Consider the following 18,327-nt stretch of genomic DNA (forward strand, 5'->3'; position numbering starts at 1 on the left):
TAGTTCCACAATACAGGGCATATCAGTAGATACGTGTTCAGTTCCTTCTAATACATAAATACAGGAGGTTGTAGCACTTATCATTTTTCAATGAAATCAACAATTCAATAAACTACTATGGCCATATCTCTGAATACCAGGCTGAACCTTTATCTACTTGGCTTCTCAAAGTTTTATCTCAATTTGTTACCGAGTGTTTATCCTGTTTTGTGTTTATGAAACATCAACTTTACAGATCATGTGTACCTTTAAGCAATCAATCATAAACTAATGAGCTAAACTCAAGTGTAAAATGTGTGTTTTTGAGTTTCTTTTTGTAATCATGATTAAAAAATATATATATTGAGGTTAGGCTAAAAACATTCATACATTTGCACTTCACTGCTGATTTATTCATTGCTGTTGGTCCCAGAGAACTGGGCTCCAAACTCTAAAATGACAGAAGGCTCTGATACAGAGTAACCATGGTTTTTCTCCATTCTAATTTACAACAGCTTTGAGTGGAACTTGGATATAGAAGGCCTTCCACTTAACCTAAGTTGTAAGATTACATTTAAATCCTGGTTTGAATTGCAATGATTTTTAAATATGTGATTTACATTTCACAGATAAAGCTCAATTAAAGACACCCAACAATCAGCTTGAATGTCCACAAGAAGAATAACCTAATTCCATCACACACTAAGTTGTTGCCCTATTTGAAAGACCTGCACAAAACAAAACAGACATCTCTTTATAATAAATGTAAATGCATGTTAATTTGTTAACATGCCTGTTGGAGGATTAGCAGCTCTGAGAGGTATTAAACTATGAGGATGTAATCCTATTGTCAATGCTGCATTAGTGTTCTAATCCAAACAACACAGTGAGAATATCTCACTTTTTGGGGATGCATTAGGGCTGTTAGAAGCAATTTGTCTCATCCGGCCTCCATGACAGCTGAGTGCCACCAGACGTGAAACGATGGCTGTCTTCCCAAACCCGACGTTCCCCATGATGACTGCTCCTCTGTTCCCAGGAGACTCGTCTTTCTTTAGGTTTTCCTCAATTAGCTGAAAGAGCCAGTCTCTTCCGATGAACACAGAGTCTGTGGTTATGCTTGGCACTTCAAAAAGCAGAGGCTTGAGCATGATATCAGCTGGCTTATAGGGTGCAAACCGGGCTGGAAGGGGGAGTAAAAAAAAAAAGAATAATCATTAAAAACTATATCTAAGTGATTCTTTGGCCAACTTCCCAGAAGTTTAAACACCTCAAAGACTGCTCATGGTGGTCCTATGCCTTATTAACACTGTTCTGGCAGGCTGTTTATGATTTTTTTTGTAGTTTCTTGACTATGGCTTCTGACTACTGAGTTATAATGAGGAGGCATGTTATCCTGACTTTCCAAAAGAGAATCAATGGCTGAACTTCAGCAAGATTTGACCCCAGAATGTCTCTGGTCTAATGACCAGATCAAACCTCACTACTGTAATAGCCAACACAATCTCCATGCTGAAGTATCTTAATTAAGAAAGTAAAATCAGACCAGCCAAGGTGGTGGGCATCAGTGGTTTGGGAATGGTTGGGATATTATTTCTACTAAGCAGTCCATAACTGGTACCACCAACCAGCTTTTTGCTTGCTTTATTTGGGGTTTTAGAATACTAGGAATGTTTGATTTAGAAACCGTTGTCCACAAAGATAGAATGTACTAAATGCAGTGTGCAAACTGTGCAGTTGCCGGTTTGCTTCCAATAGATTTGCTACTATAAAAGAGGGTTGAGACTTGGCAAGCCTGGAGCTGTTATTGTAATATTTCAAAGTGTATTAATACAGAGATTTATTATGGCTCCTAAGCAAAGCGATGAGCGGCTTTCAAACATCCTGATACCTTTAATATCCTGCTGTACCCGGCCGCCGGCAGTGCTGTGCCAGGGCAGTCGAATGGAGGTGCGCAGTGGAGTATTGCGCTGTTCATCAAGATAGCGCAGATCTTCCAGTTTTGTTGAACTTGTTGCTATAAAAAAAAAAAAAAAATGTTTTTCAAACTCTATAAACATCAGTGCTAGTAAAGAAAAGGTCTGGAAAGTAGACAGTGGCATTTAAGTCTCCCTAGAGGTTGTCTGGGAAGGTATGACTAGAAGGGTTGAGTTGAATATACTGGTACCCCCTCCCCCCCCCCCTCCCCCCCTGCTAGGCATTAACCGTTTCCAGACTCTGATTCAAACTGGCATCAATGTAGAGAAAAGCATGCCCTCAGCAAACAGAATACACAGGTCAGGTATTGACAGGGAGATCATTTTGAGAACTGACAGGAAAAGCAAAAAGAAGTCAAAGAAAGAATTGTCAAAAACATCATATTTTTGCCCTGTATACATTGCAACAGTAAAATTACAGCGAAGACATGCTCTAAAAGGAATGAAACTGATTTACTTCAATGTTGCCACTTGTCCTTGTAAAACGATGGGTGCTTCATTTAAGTGAAAAACACAATGGCAGATTACCTTTAGCACCCTTATGTTATCATAGCACATTTATTACTGGATTCTACAATAATGTCAAAAGTGTAACAGTGAATAGGAGAGAACTGCAATTAAACTGCATTAGTATGACTACAGCACATACAGAACAAACACCTCATTCATTCAAACACCACAAAATGAACAGAAGCATTCATTATCTGTAAGCACTCTCTATATGTTAGCAACCTGTTTGCACAGGTCACATCCCCTCGCTATAAAAACATAAGAGATTCAGCTACTTACAGTCCTAAGCAGAGCCAGTCTGATGGAAATGGATGTAATCAATATGCAAGACAGTTTAAAATATTCTTCATTACAAGGACCAATAGGTTAGATACCACTTTATATTTCCTAGTACATTTCCTAATACAAATCTCATCAAGATACCTAAATTAATCTTCTGCACCACTGCTTCAATCCATGGTTGTTGACAATATCTTGTAAAATTACTTGTAATTAGACTTGGCAGTTACTATGCACAGATGTCACAGTGTCCACAACATTAGCATTCAGCAAATTAATTGCAGAAGACTGATTTCATTTCTTCCCAGATCTGAGAGAGACCCTTAGATAAGTCCACATGTTCTGCAGCCGCTCCAATGTAGCTGATCACAGTTTGCACTGGGCTGTCTGAGAGGAATTAATCAGTGGTTCTCTAGCTCAGCAACACCCACCCTGCTGGAGAGAGAGAGAGAGAGAGAGAGAGAGAGAGAGAGAGAGAGAGAGAGAGAGAGAGAGAGAGAGAGAGAGAGAGAGAGAGAGAGAGAGAGAGGAGAGATCAAGAGCAGGAGAGTGCGAGAGAGTGCAAGAGAGCAGAAGAAATAAAGTAGAAAGTACGTGCAGGGAGCCTTCTCATACATATCAGTCAAGCTCCATGCCAACATCATTAGCCAGTTACATGTAGATTACTCTGCCTCTGACTGTGGACTGAATAAGCTGTGCAAAGTCTTTCTGCATGTAATTATGGAGTGAATTTTATCTCCTGTCAAATGTACAGATTTTTTTTATTTTTATTTATTTTTTTAATAAAAAAAAACTACTATTCTGATTAGTTCTTTTTACCTCCAGGTAGTTTTTCCCCAAATTTGTGCATGTTGAAAAATATCACAGTATATTTCCAGTTACTTTGAAGGTACCGATAGATACTAAAACCTTGCCTTTAAGCACGGAGGACGAGGGAGGTGATTCTTCTGCTTTAATCCCTGTTCGGAGCATCCTCTTTCTCCTGCAATCAGTGGCTGTGTTCACACCACAGGTTCCAAAAGCTGAACTCGAAATCTGACCTCTGATACTAATTCCTCCTTGACCCCACGTGTCAAAGTGTTTTGAGCTGGAATGAAATCTCAGCTCAATCTGATCAAGGATAATTCAATTCCATTTTGGTGTGTAACCAGATTAGATTTGATTCCTTGTGCACTCACCGCAGGCAGTTTAACTGTTAATACATCGATCTTTAAATCCTGGAGGGCGGGGCCACTTTATTAGGAACTGATAGGAAATGCAGTTTGATAGACAAGAGATTATGTTATGCAAAGCGGCTGAACCATGTGACACTGCAACACCACAAACAGCGAGTAGGGGTGGATTTTCATCAAGCCCTGAGGTTACACATCCCTGTTCCTATTAAAAGTAGCTGCACTGTACCCTATAGCAAGGATTTTCCTGCAATAAAACACAGCTTCTCCAGTAAATTAATTATGGTCGGCACAGATGGTTGTTTTCCCTGGAAGTACTGAAACTGTATATTTTTAAATTAGGCTGAATTAGTACCAATAAGGCTGCCATGTTTACATTTGAATATAAACATAAACTCAACAGCAACAATTAAATGATGGAGGGCCCTTGTCAACAAATAAAATATGCACAAGAAAAAAAAGAACACTTACCTACTGTTAGGGATATAGTAATTCATACAGTACATAAAACACCTTCCAGTATTAAACAAAAAGTCTTTCACTGAAAGAAACGTTATGAGCACATAAGCTTCTGTGGAGTACAGGGCATTTGGAAAAGCACATGGCAAATGTGCATCCATGCACAACAACTTGTGCATATTGTTTGTTACCAAAAAACAGCATTAATTTCACCCTTTACATACAAATCTTCTATTAAGTAAATATTTCACATTCGTATATAAGAACATACCTACTATGCTACCAAAATATTCCTCAATGGAAACCAACAATGCCACACTTTCCTCTATGCCGATCACTGTGACTTACAGTAATCCATCGTGTACCATTACATATCAGCCCTAACTGTTTATCTGCCATGATCAACCTCTTCAGCAAGGTTAGTTTATTGTTTAACAGAGAAGATTAGTTCAGATATTGTAGAGCCTAGCAAAGTTTCCATACACTGTGTTGTATGTGCTCCATGCACTGCCATTGCTGGTAGTGTCATGTGAGCTGTTCAGTGTTGATATGCAAATAAATCCTGTTAACCTGCGGGGCGTATCAGCTTCAACCTCCATCTTGATCTCCTGCTTGTCACTCAACAGCGAATGCACGCACCCACATGGCAGATGGCTATCCTGTCACAAGCATTAATACCTGAACCTAAAAGCTGAATCTCAAAACAATAATTGTGTGAATATAGTAATTGTTACAACTGTGTATAATGGTATTTAAAACAGGATTCATTCATCTGACTCTTTACATATCCTCCCTTATTCTGGTCCCACCGCAGTCGGATATGTGACGGCATTTTAAATAAGAATCCAAGCATCTATCCAAAATGCTTGCTGTGCTCACTAGCTGCTGCAATTCACATGTATGTATAAGGAGTAAGTTAACATCCCTGGTAATGTAGGTACTCGATGCTCACATTTTAGCCTGTAATACGTTTATTCTATAGTGTGATCAGCAGAGAGCAATGCTTACTGACTTTATTTAAGAGCATCAATTCAGTTTGGTATTGATTCCCAGGGCCTAATGAAATCAGTCTTGCAGGTGAACACTAACAAATACCAGCATTCCGTGCCTATTGAGACGGGAAGTCAAACTCTACTACCTCTCCCAGTCAGGTTGATCTGAGGCCAATTACAGTAGTCACCGCGTACAGGAACACCTCCCAAGAGAACATTTCGGCGTAGAGAACAACCTTGTGGTGAAACAGATTTTTCCCATTGTAAATGATCTGCCAAAAGGAACAGGAATTTTGCGTAAAAGAACACCTTTTTGGGGCCGATAGTGATTCGTTCACAACTGTTTTGAAACCTGATAACTCATCATCAGACTTAAATTAAAATAGTTTATTCAATCTTTTCAAAACTGACTTGTCATTGCGAGAGTGCCTTGAGGAACACTGATTAGTTTATTCAATCTTTCAATTTATCATTGCCTCGTTTGAGATATGTGCAAGCGTCAGTGCCTCATTGCATTTTGTCCATGTGATTACTTATACTATTATGAATGTATTAACTTTCGGTATTATAAATGAGATGTAGTTTTAAAACATCAAAACACATCTCAAAATAACGCAGCATTCAGCATGACACTGTACTTAATACTTTTAGAGGTCTCGTGAGTCAGCATTTATACGCAGAGAAGATTAAATTATTTTCAGATTGGCTAGTCAGTGTGCAGTGAAGTATATAAATTATTATTATTAGTTTATTTAGCAGACGCCTTTATCCAAGGCGACTTACAGAGACTAGGGTGTGTGAACTATGCATCAGCTGCAGAGTCACTTACAACTACATCTTACCCGAAAGACGGAGCACAAGGAGGTTAAGTGACTTGCTCAGGGTCACACAGTGAGTCAGTGGCTGAGGTGGGATTTGAACCGGGGACCTCCTGGTTACAAGACCTTTTCTCTAACCACTGGACCACATTTCGGTTTTGAGGTGGGTGATGATGGCATGGAATAGTAAACCAATATAACAAGACCTTGTTTTTCTCCATGGCTATTATGAAGCAAAGCACCAGTAAGTTGAAGTTATTACTTTTCTTATGTAAATATCTGTTAACATCTATATGTATATATGTTTCACATTGCAATTGTGTTTTTATAGTTTCTGTGTTTAGGAAGACTTCTACCTTATTGAAATCGAAATACGTGCACAATACCGATATACAATTTTCATATAATTGCCCACCCCTACTATAAATATTGCTCCTGTACATATATTCATAATTAATTTAGAGCTGCTGCTGCATTTGTTAACGTGTGTAGGGGTGCTGTGTTAATTTAGTTAGACAGTTTATTAATGTTAGTTTGTCTGTTACTTTATTATTATAGTTTATTAACATACCCTAGCCCATTGCTTTTCTCTTACTAATTCTGTTCATTTCATATGTTGATGCACGTACGTCATGACAAGTATATATGTATGTGTATATATATATATATATATATATATATATATATATATATATATATATATATATATATATATATATTGATTCATGTTGTCTGTGGTAAAATCCGTCTTGGAGAACGCTTCCCGGGGGGTGTTCTCTTAGCCGGAGACTACTGTAGTGGCTTTTGTGGGATATGGAACCATACAACTGTGTAGTTGGTGGAAACTCTGTGATATCTTCTCATCTAATTTGGATTCTAAACAGGGTTGATTTGCAGTTTTAAGAAGACCACATTATTTAAAAAGCGTAATGCCACGAATGGCCACGACTGTCGTATGAATGTATTAAAATGTATTAAAAACTGTGCAGTACAATTACCCAGAAATGCATCGATACCCAACTATTGTCACGAAACTACGTATGCTTTACTGTTAAGTCCATCCCTCAGTGCCAGCTTCACCAAGACAATGAGATGCAGCTCTCAATACAATACCATACACCTGACACCAGGCAGCTGAGTGCAGAGTATGACAGATATTCCTAATATTTTCAGGTACTGCCAAACAAATGTATTTTGTTAATGGGGAAGCATAATATAAGTGCAATATATTATTAAGATGTATGTATTTAAGATCATTCCACATTTGGATAGATGTATTTAAACCACAAGAGACACAAATAAAACATTTAAAAAAACAAACACATAAAGTCATTTTTCCCTGTGGTGAGCATTGAAAGATATAGCAACTCTGACCAGCATGTAAATAAAGCTATTATCAGTCAGGAAGCTCCCTGAGAATCTGCACAGCTATTGGCAGCAGTTGAGTTTCCAACCTTGAAACTGTACCAGGCTAGTGCTTTATTAAACAATTTTCATACAAACCGAGGGGGAGCAATCCCAACCATCTGACAGAAGTACAAATTGGGAACTTTGGGATACATCAACTGAAAGAAAACCTTTAAGCACACCAGTGGTACACTTGTGTGTTCATCCTCTTAATTAATCTTTATCACAGGATGAATAGTGGCTACTGTAGTTCCCACACAAACACAGGCAAGACATTCTGACTCTGATGGCATTTAAAAAACAAAAAAAAATCTTAAAAGCATACTGTATTGATATGTAATGGTATATGTTGCTTATATGACCTTTATTGTCTTTAAAAGGCAGTGTATCCGTGGTGGGGCAGCATGTTAATACATTCCATACATTTCCCTTTCACCACAGGTTCGAGTCGAGCTCATGTCATAAGTGAGAGGAGTTTGACAATCTCAATGAAGCTCTCATTTATTCAGCCGACACCTGGCATTAGCCCAGTCATAAAAACCTGGGGTAAAACGTGGTACCAAAATCACATCACATCACAGAGCAAAGTCTGATGCACTTGTTTGCGCCCCCTTGTGCCCCAGTACAGGTGCTAACAACCTTTGCCTTAGCTATCAGGCCCATAGTTTTAGTTCCTTTGATAGACTGAAGTGTGTAGAAATGTAATATCCAACGCGCCAATTTAAAGAAATGTGATTTTCATTTATGTGGGTTAAAAAAATAATTTGGCAAACGCTGCTTTAATTGGTTGAATTCAGTATGTACATTTAAGGTCATGTCCTATTCAATCTGAGGTTTACAGACAATCCAGGCAATACAGTAATTACAGGGAAGTGATATTTTGACTAAACTGTTAAATTATAATAGTTATCCAACTCCTCATCATTGCAAGACCATAATATTTAGAAGGGTTCTGCATTTTACTAGTGACAGTCAATGACTGCTTGGGGTAGTGAAATTTCTTGTTGTTTAACAGAAAAATGTTTGACTAATCCAGTGTCATTTTTCGGAATTATTGATTTTTTTTTTTTTTTTTTTTTTTTACAATAAAATAAAACCACATAGAAAACCATCCTCATTATGAGCTAGCATAACAACAAGAATTGAGCAGTTAAACATCAGACTGGCCATGCTGTGCAGACCTAATCAAATGGTTACACACACCTTATGTACCGTCTTATGTCTTTTCATCTTTACAGCACTCTGATTCCAATGTTCCCGTAAGACTTTTAAAATAGAGCACTGAAGCTACCCAGACATGTCCGTTTCTTATTGTGAATTAACCTTCCTCAAAAGCTAAAGGATAAAGTTTAACAGCTTTTTGTCTGGATACAAAAAAAAAAAAAAAAAACCCCGAAGCGAACAATTTTAGTATTCTAGACTGAACACTGATTAACATTGCAATACCTTGGGCCACAATACAGAGATATATTGCTTTTATTCCAAAATAGCTTTTTAGGATTTACTGCCCAACCACATTTTACATTCTGCTGGTGGCACTGCCATACATCCTACACTGCAATAGAAATGTCCCCATCAATATTCAACCCTGTGGCTGCCAAGTGAGCGCATTAGAAATGAGAACGCTCAAAACTCCACGGAACCCTATCAGCTCCCCAGCCTTATTGTTAATGACAAAGTGACATTCACAGTTATGACATCAATCAACCATCATAGACTCTATTATGATCTTCTCAGCCAGGGAGCGACATTACACTCAATCCCTGCCAGTGGAGAAAGTAAGAACAGTGCTTTTATATGTGCAAAGCTAACAGGTATATGACGGGATGAACAGGGAGCAATATCCTCCGTCACTGTGAGGTGGTGATAAACAATACTGACAGGCTTGTACCTGTGAACTGGCAGTGCCTCATGGCATGATGGACGTGCCGTAGAGATGTTAGGGGATTGTACGGACATTGCAGGCGTTATGACAGAACTAAACATGCTTTATTTGAAAAAAGAAATACAATTAAAAAATTGCCTCTCTTACGGCATTAGATTACTGTAGGATCAGATATTTTTTGTGTATGCCGGTACACTTCTTTCTGCTTCACGCAGATTGATTGGAAGCACGTTTTGCATTCAGCTCGACTGGTTTTAGTAAATCTGTTATCTAAATGCAAAGCAGAGGCAATGCAGAGACTGAATTTCTTAGAAAATAAAAAAAAGGATTCAAGGACTTCTGGGTAATTATCCTTTGCCTGGTTTGCAGCGTGATGCATTCCGTCACGTAACCATAGATCTCTTTCAATGCCCTTGTTCTGGTAATCTTACAAGTCCCCAGAAGCACTGCCACATTAGAATGACATCAGCATGCAACGACATGCAATGCATCTTGTCATACAACACAGGTCTGGGACCTATGGGGAGCATACACACTGTGGTTCTGCAAATGTTTTAATCCAACTTTAAATATGACACAATTTTACTTAAGAAGGGTAAGTTACATGAATTACCTATGCAGTAAAGTAAGTAAGTAAGTAAATAAATAAATAAATAAATAAATAAATAAATAAATAAATAAAAATAAATAAATAAATAAACATATGGGACATAGTTCTTGTTTTAGTTTTATTAAACTGAAAATAAAATGCAGGAGTTCACATAAATTAATTTAAAGCCTATACTTGCCCTGGACTTTTTGAAAGTTCAATTGCATTGTACAATGTTGTCAACAAGTAGAAAGTTCCAAAGAAGCTGTGTCCTTTAACAGAGTATCATTTCAACATTTTTAAACCAAAGAAAAATGTGGTTGTCCCGACACAAAAGCATACCAACTGTATTTTAAGCAGAGCGTCTATTTTGCAACTAGAAAAGTCTTGTTCAAATGCTTTTGTTTAAAATGTTCACATTTAGTGTTAAGCAACTGGTTAAACAGAAAGTATTGCTTAAAGGTGAATTATAAATGTGAGGACCTACGAGGCTGGTTGCAGAAAGTACCTTGCCAGAGGCGGGTTTCTGCAGCAGCTGTCAGGCCTGGCTCTGAATCTGCTGTCCTCAGTGAACAGAGCTGAGCAGGTGGCTCCTGTGGAATTTGGAGTGGATCATGTGGACACAGTGCATCTCTCACTAATACTGACCCAGCATAGTCACTGGCAGCAGAGGTGGGAAAACCTGGTTTAGTGCCAATTGTTTACCAGCAAATCACCCTGTGCTATAAAGATATCCTGTATAATGGACATCCAACACAACTGGCCTTTTTAGGAAGAAACAATATGTCATTATTTTAAGTACAGGAGCTACTAAAAAAAAGCATGTGCAGTATAGAACATCCTGCAAATACCGATGAAGGATTGAAGCAAAAATGTGTCGATTTAGATTAATTCAATCCCAGGCTTACAGAGATGAAAGCCTAGCACATAAAAATAAGGAGGAATTTGACAAGCACTGAACACAAAGTGCAGAGCAAGGAGGAGCACACACACACCTGCTACTGAGTTGGGCCTCGGCATCATGAAGGTGGAGGAGTTCTGCTGTGGGTATGGCAGAGGACCTTCTCCCGCTGCTGCTGCTGCTGCCTTGGGCTGACCCTCTCCTGGGCAAACTGTGTCTTCCTCTGCCACAGGTGAACAACCATCCACCCGCGAGGTGTGTACAAGTCCATGGTGACCTCTGTCCCTCAGACTGCCATCCTTACTCCACTCTAAACTAGATCCACTCCTGTCATCGTTCTCTGATGAACTGGTTATTGTTGCTGCAAATGAAAATGAAACTATTTTATAACACATAAACTTTAAAACACCAAAATGCAGACAGACAGAAAAAAAACATGTCTTCATAGATTTATCTACAGATTACATATTACGATAGTCAAGATTTAATAGATTTTTTAAAAATGTCTCTTATTGTATCCGATTGATCCATTCTAATAATGTATGATCGATTATCAATCTTCCGAATGGGCAGACAGCAATCTTTACACTGTAATGCTCTTAACACACTAGTCGTCAGCTCTGCCAGTTAAATTAATGCATGTTTCATGACCGAATTGAATGTATGGTTAATTTAAAAAGCATCATTAAGCAGACATTGATCTTAGGTCTTTGTTATAAATTAACTTGCAGATGGATTTTTATGTAATATTTTATTGACAGTACCTTGTGCAGCTGGCTCCAATAACCCTCCTCCCAGGACTACACCACAATATTTCATTTGGCTGGGTTTAGATTGGATCAACAGTAAAATTCATGTACTACAACTTTAGTTTACATGTACTGTAAGACAATTACCACTGGCCCTTCCAAGACAAACATGGGCTACAAAAACATTTTGAATTATTCAGAGTGCTTCGTGCTAAACTCATAGAGGTCTTTTTGTATACAGCTGTCCTTTGCTAAAACCGGATGTCGGGAGACAAGATTGTCCAAAATAACGAGGAGTTAATTTTAACACTTGAATGTATTTGTATTTGCTTGCGATTGTAAGTCGCTCTGGATAAGGGCGTCTGCTAAGAAATAAATAATAATAATAATAATAAAATAATAATAAATAAAAAAATAAATTTAAAAAAATTTAAAAAACTAACACATACATTTATGGGGCTCAATTTATTTTAAATGTATAAATCATTGGCTGAAGTAACATTAATGTGTTACATGTGTTAAAATGTTACAGTGTACGCGTAGCTGCAAGTAAAACACATAGCCTACCTGCGATTTTTGTTTTCTGTAGGCATGTGTCAGACTTTCTTTGCAAAAGCAATTAAAGACTTAAAATTCAGAAAGTTAATTCTTCTAGTTCGCATCTTGCGTTTTGGACCACTGGAGTCCACCAGTATTTCTGCAGGCTTCTCGCCTTTTAACAACTGATTGATCATAGTTAGTTTGAACCCTGTAGAGTAGGAGTTTATATGCCCTCTTAATTATGTAGGCCTACTTAATTTTAGCAATTTAGCAGCTATATGTATCTGTTCTTCCGTGTATTTTCGTCCTGTCTTTGGTGTCAGTATAACAGGTGTGTCTCTTTGGATCATTCAATTCACAATTACCCAGCGTCACACTTAATTGGATATTATTGGGGGATATATTGAGTCTGGCATATCCGAATGTAAGGCATAATGGTGTCTGTATTAGCGAAGGACTACTGTATGTGTTATTTTTCTACTGGTGGTATTTTAAAAATCAGAAGCTGTAAAATGAACAAAGGCTGCCAAATACTGGCAAGGCCATTTGGTATTTAAGCATTGAAGATTCATTTATATCAAAGCACAATTCAAAACAAGCCTACCTCGGAGTGCTTAGTTCAGAAAAAAAAAATATATATATATTATATATATATATATATATATATATATATATATATATATATATATATATTTACTGCAAATTCCTTTGTCTGAGGTAATGATTATTTTACAAAAGATAAAAGCATTCAAAGGTAACACTGAAATATCTCCCAGGAAACAGAAAGGTAAATGCACAGACATATTATGATATTCAACTTATTTAAAAAGGCCAACATGTGCCATATAAAGTACAGAGAAAAGATATATACCTCATTTCCATTTTTAGTTTGGTGACAGGTGTTACACTGACTTGGCAGTACATTGATCTCTTCATTTATCTAGCCAACGCGTAATAATGCAATAAACACCATCGAGAAAGGCAAAGTCTGCACAGTAGCAGCACAACTCAAATGTATTAATACACGGGTAGTAATATACTGGTAATTTATATGTTTTTTTTTCTCTCTAATACAATTAACATAGCCATTGGAAAAGCAATACTTGTTTTCATAACCTGACATACTGTAACAAGTTATCTGCAATAGTGTGTGGACAAATCTACTGTCCTTTTTAATAGTTCAAAAACCAAAATGAATAACATTTATTAAGTGAAATCACCTTCTGGAAATTCCTTTATATCTGCAGGCACTTTTGGGGCCATTTTTTACAATGTGTAATTAGCAGGCACTTAAGTACAGTACACAAATTTTGCTAAATCCCATTAACATGTATTACCATCACACTTCTTTTTTTTTTTCTCAAACTAAGACAATAGAGAAAATTTAAACAGAATTAATATGGCCAAAATGAACTACACCTCCAAACATCCCTTAGTTCCATTTTGGAATGTCCTAGTCATTATGGTAATAGCAGGCTAACACAAGTGTAACATATGATAAGTAAAAGGTACACAACTTAGATGTTTCTCAAATCTATCAAGTCATGTTACTGCCAAGTGATTTATTTGATCTACAAAACCAATACAGTCTTAAACATGCTCTTAGGTCCACATACTATGCGTTCAGTGTCCTCTGTACTGTGTTGGTGATTTATACCTCCATTTTCTTCTTGTGCTTTCTGTAATAATTGCTTTAGAACTTTATCTATGAGCAAACATACAGTAAACCACCCACTGTTGTTTAAACGTGCAATGGAAAAAGTATTGTGAAGTAGATTGTTTTATCATATCTGATTGTTCTTCCGGATTATCAAAATAAGCAGTGGCTCCCACAGCGCTTATTTCTCAGTGCGGAGATGAAATCAAACTTCCATATTGCAAGCTAATTTGAGAAACGGCAACATCTAGGAATAGGTGCCAGACCTATGCCTGTTAATGGTAGGCTACTGGCTACAGGACTATAAAGCTATCTGCTCATCAACCTTCTGGAAAAGCTTTGATTTATGTTACAAGCTGATCTGAATGAATCCATTTCCCATAGATGAGGTCTAGGGGAGGATGTTTCAACAGTGCCACTCTGTTCAAGGCAACAGACAGAAAGCTACTTTAATATCAACAATACAAAACCTGTAGCTGAATGAATAATTCAATAGCCACAGTAACCGCATATTATACTTGCGTTGGCAGGAGATCAGAGTCACTGTTTTCACAGGACTACACTACAAAAACAACAAAGAATTTCAATGTCTTTTCAATTCAAAAATTTTAAATGCATCCTTTTACAACAAACTAAAACAGCAATCCTAATGCAGGTTTCCATTTTTTTTTGTAAATAATTCACAATTTTTACAGTTCTGCCTCTACCCTTGTCTCTTCCTGCTCCGGGGGGGCGGTAGTTCAAATCATAATGCTTCAACCCTCTTGGGGTGCAAAAGACTGCCAGTTTTGCAATGTATGCCTCTCCTCTTGGAACTGAACTGAGAACACCAACAGTGTCTACAGTCCACCAAGCTGAAGGGACACATGATCCATCCTAAATGAATATCGTGTTACATTCCTTAAATGAAGAAATGGGGTGCAAAGCTGTTCTGTACAAGTCTGTTCTCCATTTTTAATTCCCTACCCATTTTAAAACCTGCTGCCCATCCACTGAGACACACATTTCTTGAATTTCAATTTACAATCAAATTATACATTCCTTTCAGAGGACAAAGCTGAAGGACGCAATCAAAACAAAGTTTTATTAGGCTTTTGAAACCAGGGCAACAGAGTAACATTTTTATTTATTTTATTTTTTTTTACATCGACTTCACTGCTGACACATATGATAAATTAAGCCAGTTACTTGAAAAAGTGTGTCACTGTGCAGTACCTTACAAAGGGTGGGAAAAAAAGGTATTTAGAACAAAACCCAGCATACCACCATATCTTCAAGTATATGATCACTTACCTATTATGCCGCTGTCCTTGCTTTCGAGTGTGGAGCTGGGGCTGGTAATGGTTCCACAGGGGCTGGTTTTGCTGATTGTTGGCTTGCTGATGCAGCTGTTCAGAGTGGAGCAGGGACTGTCGGTGCTCGGAGATGCAGTACTGCTTGTCAGAGTGGAGCACGGGCTAATTCCCTGGCTGGCTATTGTGCACTGGAAAGTACGGAAGAGAAAAAAGGCCATTTATAATTTGAATCCTCTCAGATGTGATAGCCTTGCTCCTCAATTGATCTGAATTATAGATCTGTGAACTAAGGTAAGGGGTGTCAGCGTGCAGGTCTGCACATTAGACAACTTAAGCCCTCAACTGTTTAACCCTATTCCCCAACCGACGGCTATTGAACTGACAGAAGACCTGCACAGCCCCAGAGACCTTGCAGAGATGAACGTGCGCCTGTGCTGCGGATCACTACCCTACCAGTCAGACTTAGATTTCACTGTAGCAACCCATCTATACCTTTAAAGTGGGTATTTGTGATGTAACAGTTCCATAAATCTAATCGCTCGGGTACTTCCATTCCCTGTATTGATCTCACATGCCGTTTTGAAAGAAACACGATGTTATAGCAAACAGATTTTACTGTTTCACTTCCTATGTCATTTCAGTTCAACAGTGCCTTCAAAGTCAAAGAATGTTACTGGCACATGAGCATGTCAGTCATTCAATTTTAGGATTCCCTAATCCGGATCTTTTTCGGGTAATGATTTAATAAAAAAAAAGATACATATTTAAATACTATACAGTACACATACATTTAGTCCCTTCAGATCTGTAGACATTTACAACATTTTCAGTACTGGAAACATCGAAATAATAATAATAATAATAATAATAATAATAATAATAATAATAACAACAACAACAATAATAATAATCTCAGTTTAAATAGTTATTAATGTTTAATGCGCTTCATGCTCCAGGATTCTTTGCCACATGCATTGGTCATATTCCGCTGTTGTTGTTTTTACACTTAACGTACCCCACATTATTTTATTTCTATTTTATTTATTTGCTTATTTATTTTTGAATAAAAGGCTACTTATATTTATCTTTTTGGTAGGCAGTGTGGTCCAGTGGTTAAAGTCCAGGGCTTGTAACCAGAGGGTCACCAGTTCAAATCCCACCTCTGCCACTAACTGACTCGCTGTGTGACCCTGAGCAAGTCACTTAACCTCTTTGTGATCCACCCTGCGGATGAGATGTTAAATCAATGTCCTATTGTAAGTAACTCTGCATATAATGCACAGTTTCACAGCCTACCTCTGTAAAGCGCTGTGTGATGGTGGTCCACTATGAAAGGCGCTATATAAAAATAAAGGTATTATTATTTTTGGTAAGAAACTATATCTGTGCAATAACTGTAGATAAAGCATTCCATATTGAAAGCCACACAGTTATTAATGGATCACAGAGTTATCACCCACATAAACCAACAGGATGCCAGAGACCTGCACTTACAACTGTATTGTCACATCTACATTTTCTTTAAATTCTCAAATTAATAAATCGATACCCAGGTAGCGTTGGGTAATTTAAAATCTGACGTGTACCTGGGTTTTTGGGTACCCTTGCCGACCTCTATGATGAATTTGATTCTGTTTTATTATTTATGTCATTAAGTAGTTCATTTTCAGGCTGTTCTGATTGAGATCAAAGGGTTTAATGTTTCCCCAACAGAATAAGCTCAACACAGGCAGCAGTATTTCTGGTCCTCGTTTTTTTATTAGGTTATCTCCCCTATGTAGGTCAGGAACAGTGGCTTCTAATGTGGAAGGAGGGACCGTAGCAGATGCCTGCTCCTCTGTGACTATCTCCTGCCGAGAGACTGCCACTTAAACTTTCCAAGGCAATTCTCATTTTCCCATCATGCATCACCTAGAAAAAGTGCACCACCATAGTAGAGGATCTTCAAGGCAGTTTGAGAAAAACAACCATTTAGAACGCTCCGAGAGAATTGTGACAGGAATTCTACATTGCAAAATAAATTTATATTTAGTAAAAAAAAAAAAATGTGTGTGCTATTGTGCTCATCTCCAGAGACCTCTGGAGACAGACAATGGGTAAATACAAATGAAACAAACAAACAAACACTCACTGTCCAACCGCTCCTTACTAGCATGCTAACATTAGGATTTTTTTGTATTTCTTTTTTATTTTTGTTAGTGAATGTACTAGACTGAAATAACCTGTCCAACAGATGGACTGAAGTTTTCACTGCAGGTGGCAGCTTATTCAAGGTGCCTCTGTCAGGCTCTGGTTGAGGTTTTACTGTATATTAACCTATTATTAAAATAGTATATATGACCACAATAACGTTTTTAAAAGGGCTGTCTCGTTCTGTGACTATTGGATACAACTTCACATGAGAAGTATGTTTCTGAGCACTCCCCCACTTAGAAATGATCAAATCAATCGTGGAAGGCTATATTTGTTTAAGGCATGTTCAAAGACGTCAGTGCAGTAATGAGGTCAGGTTGTACATTAGGAAACCTTTTAATTAACTTATAAATAGGCTACAATATATTATCTGCATATGACTATGGGGAAATTACAGTCAGTAAATCTTTTTTTATATATATATTCACTCAAATTACTGAATTAGTTAAGGTTATCTTACTTGTAAATGTAAAGTGTTGAAAGAGTTTCAACAAAAATAAAAAATAAAATGCCCTAAAATTAAGTATTCCAAAACGTTCAATAGATATTATGGAAAAGTGGGTTCATCTCCCAAATAGTCAGGTAATAGCAGTTTACCCATGTGCAATGGAAGTTATGACATAAACAAAAGCTTAACAGTTGCTTCAGATTCAGGAAGACATAAAAGACCATTGTGCCAGAATCACAAAATTAATTAAAAAAAAAAAAAAAAAAAAAGGTCCATGTTAGAATCTTACAGGAAATTAAAAGAACACAGCTAATTGAAAGCAATCATGACTATTCTAATTATGGACTGAAGCAAACACCCTCACTCACTTTACACAGTTATTTAAGACCATTCCAAGTTTCTTAAAATCCCTGAAAATGAACACTTTGAATAATACCTGGTACATTTGCAACATTCAACCCCACACATTACCACTGAA

The 18,327-nt window shown here is 37.4% G+C and overlaps 1 protein-coding gene across 4 annotated transcripts in view; it reads right to left on the reverse strand.

The window, feature by feature from the left end:
• Positions 1-18,327, reverse strand: part of LOC117402560 (protein TANC1-like) — a 115,343-nt gene that overhangs the window by 35,903 nt on the left and 61,113 nt on the right. For all 4 annotated transcript variants that reach the window (XM_034003859.3, XM_059032327.1, XM_034003850.3 and 1 more), the window contains 4 exons: positions 15,207-15,396; positions 11,062-11,328; positions 1,871-1,996; positions 881-1,162 (listed from right to left, as the gene is read on the reverse strand). In XM_034003859.3, coding sequence (XP_033859750.3) covers positions 881-1,162; positions 1,871-1,996; positions 11,062-11,328; positions 15,207-15,396 — 865 coding nt within the window. The remainder of the gene's footprint in view (positions 1-880; positions 1,163-1,870; positions 1,997-11,061; positions 11,329-15,206; positions 15,397-18,327) is intronic.

The sequence above is a fragment of the Acipenser ruthenus genome, chromosome 10 (genome assembly GCF_902713425.1).
Source record: "Acipenser ruthenus chromosome 10, fAciRut3.2 maternal haplotype, whole genome shotgun sequence".
Lineage (NCBI taxonomy): Eukaryota > Metazoa > Chordata > Actinopteri > Acipenseriformes > Acipenseridae > Acipenser > Acipenser ruthenus.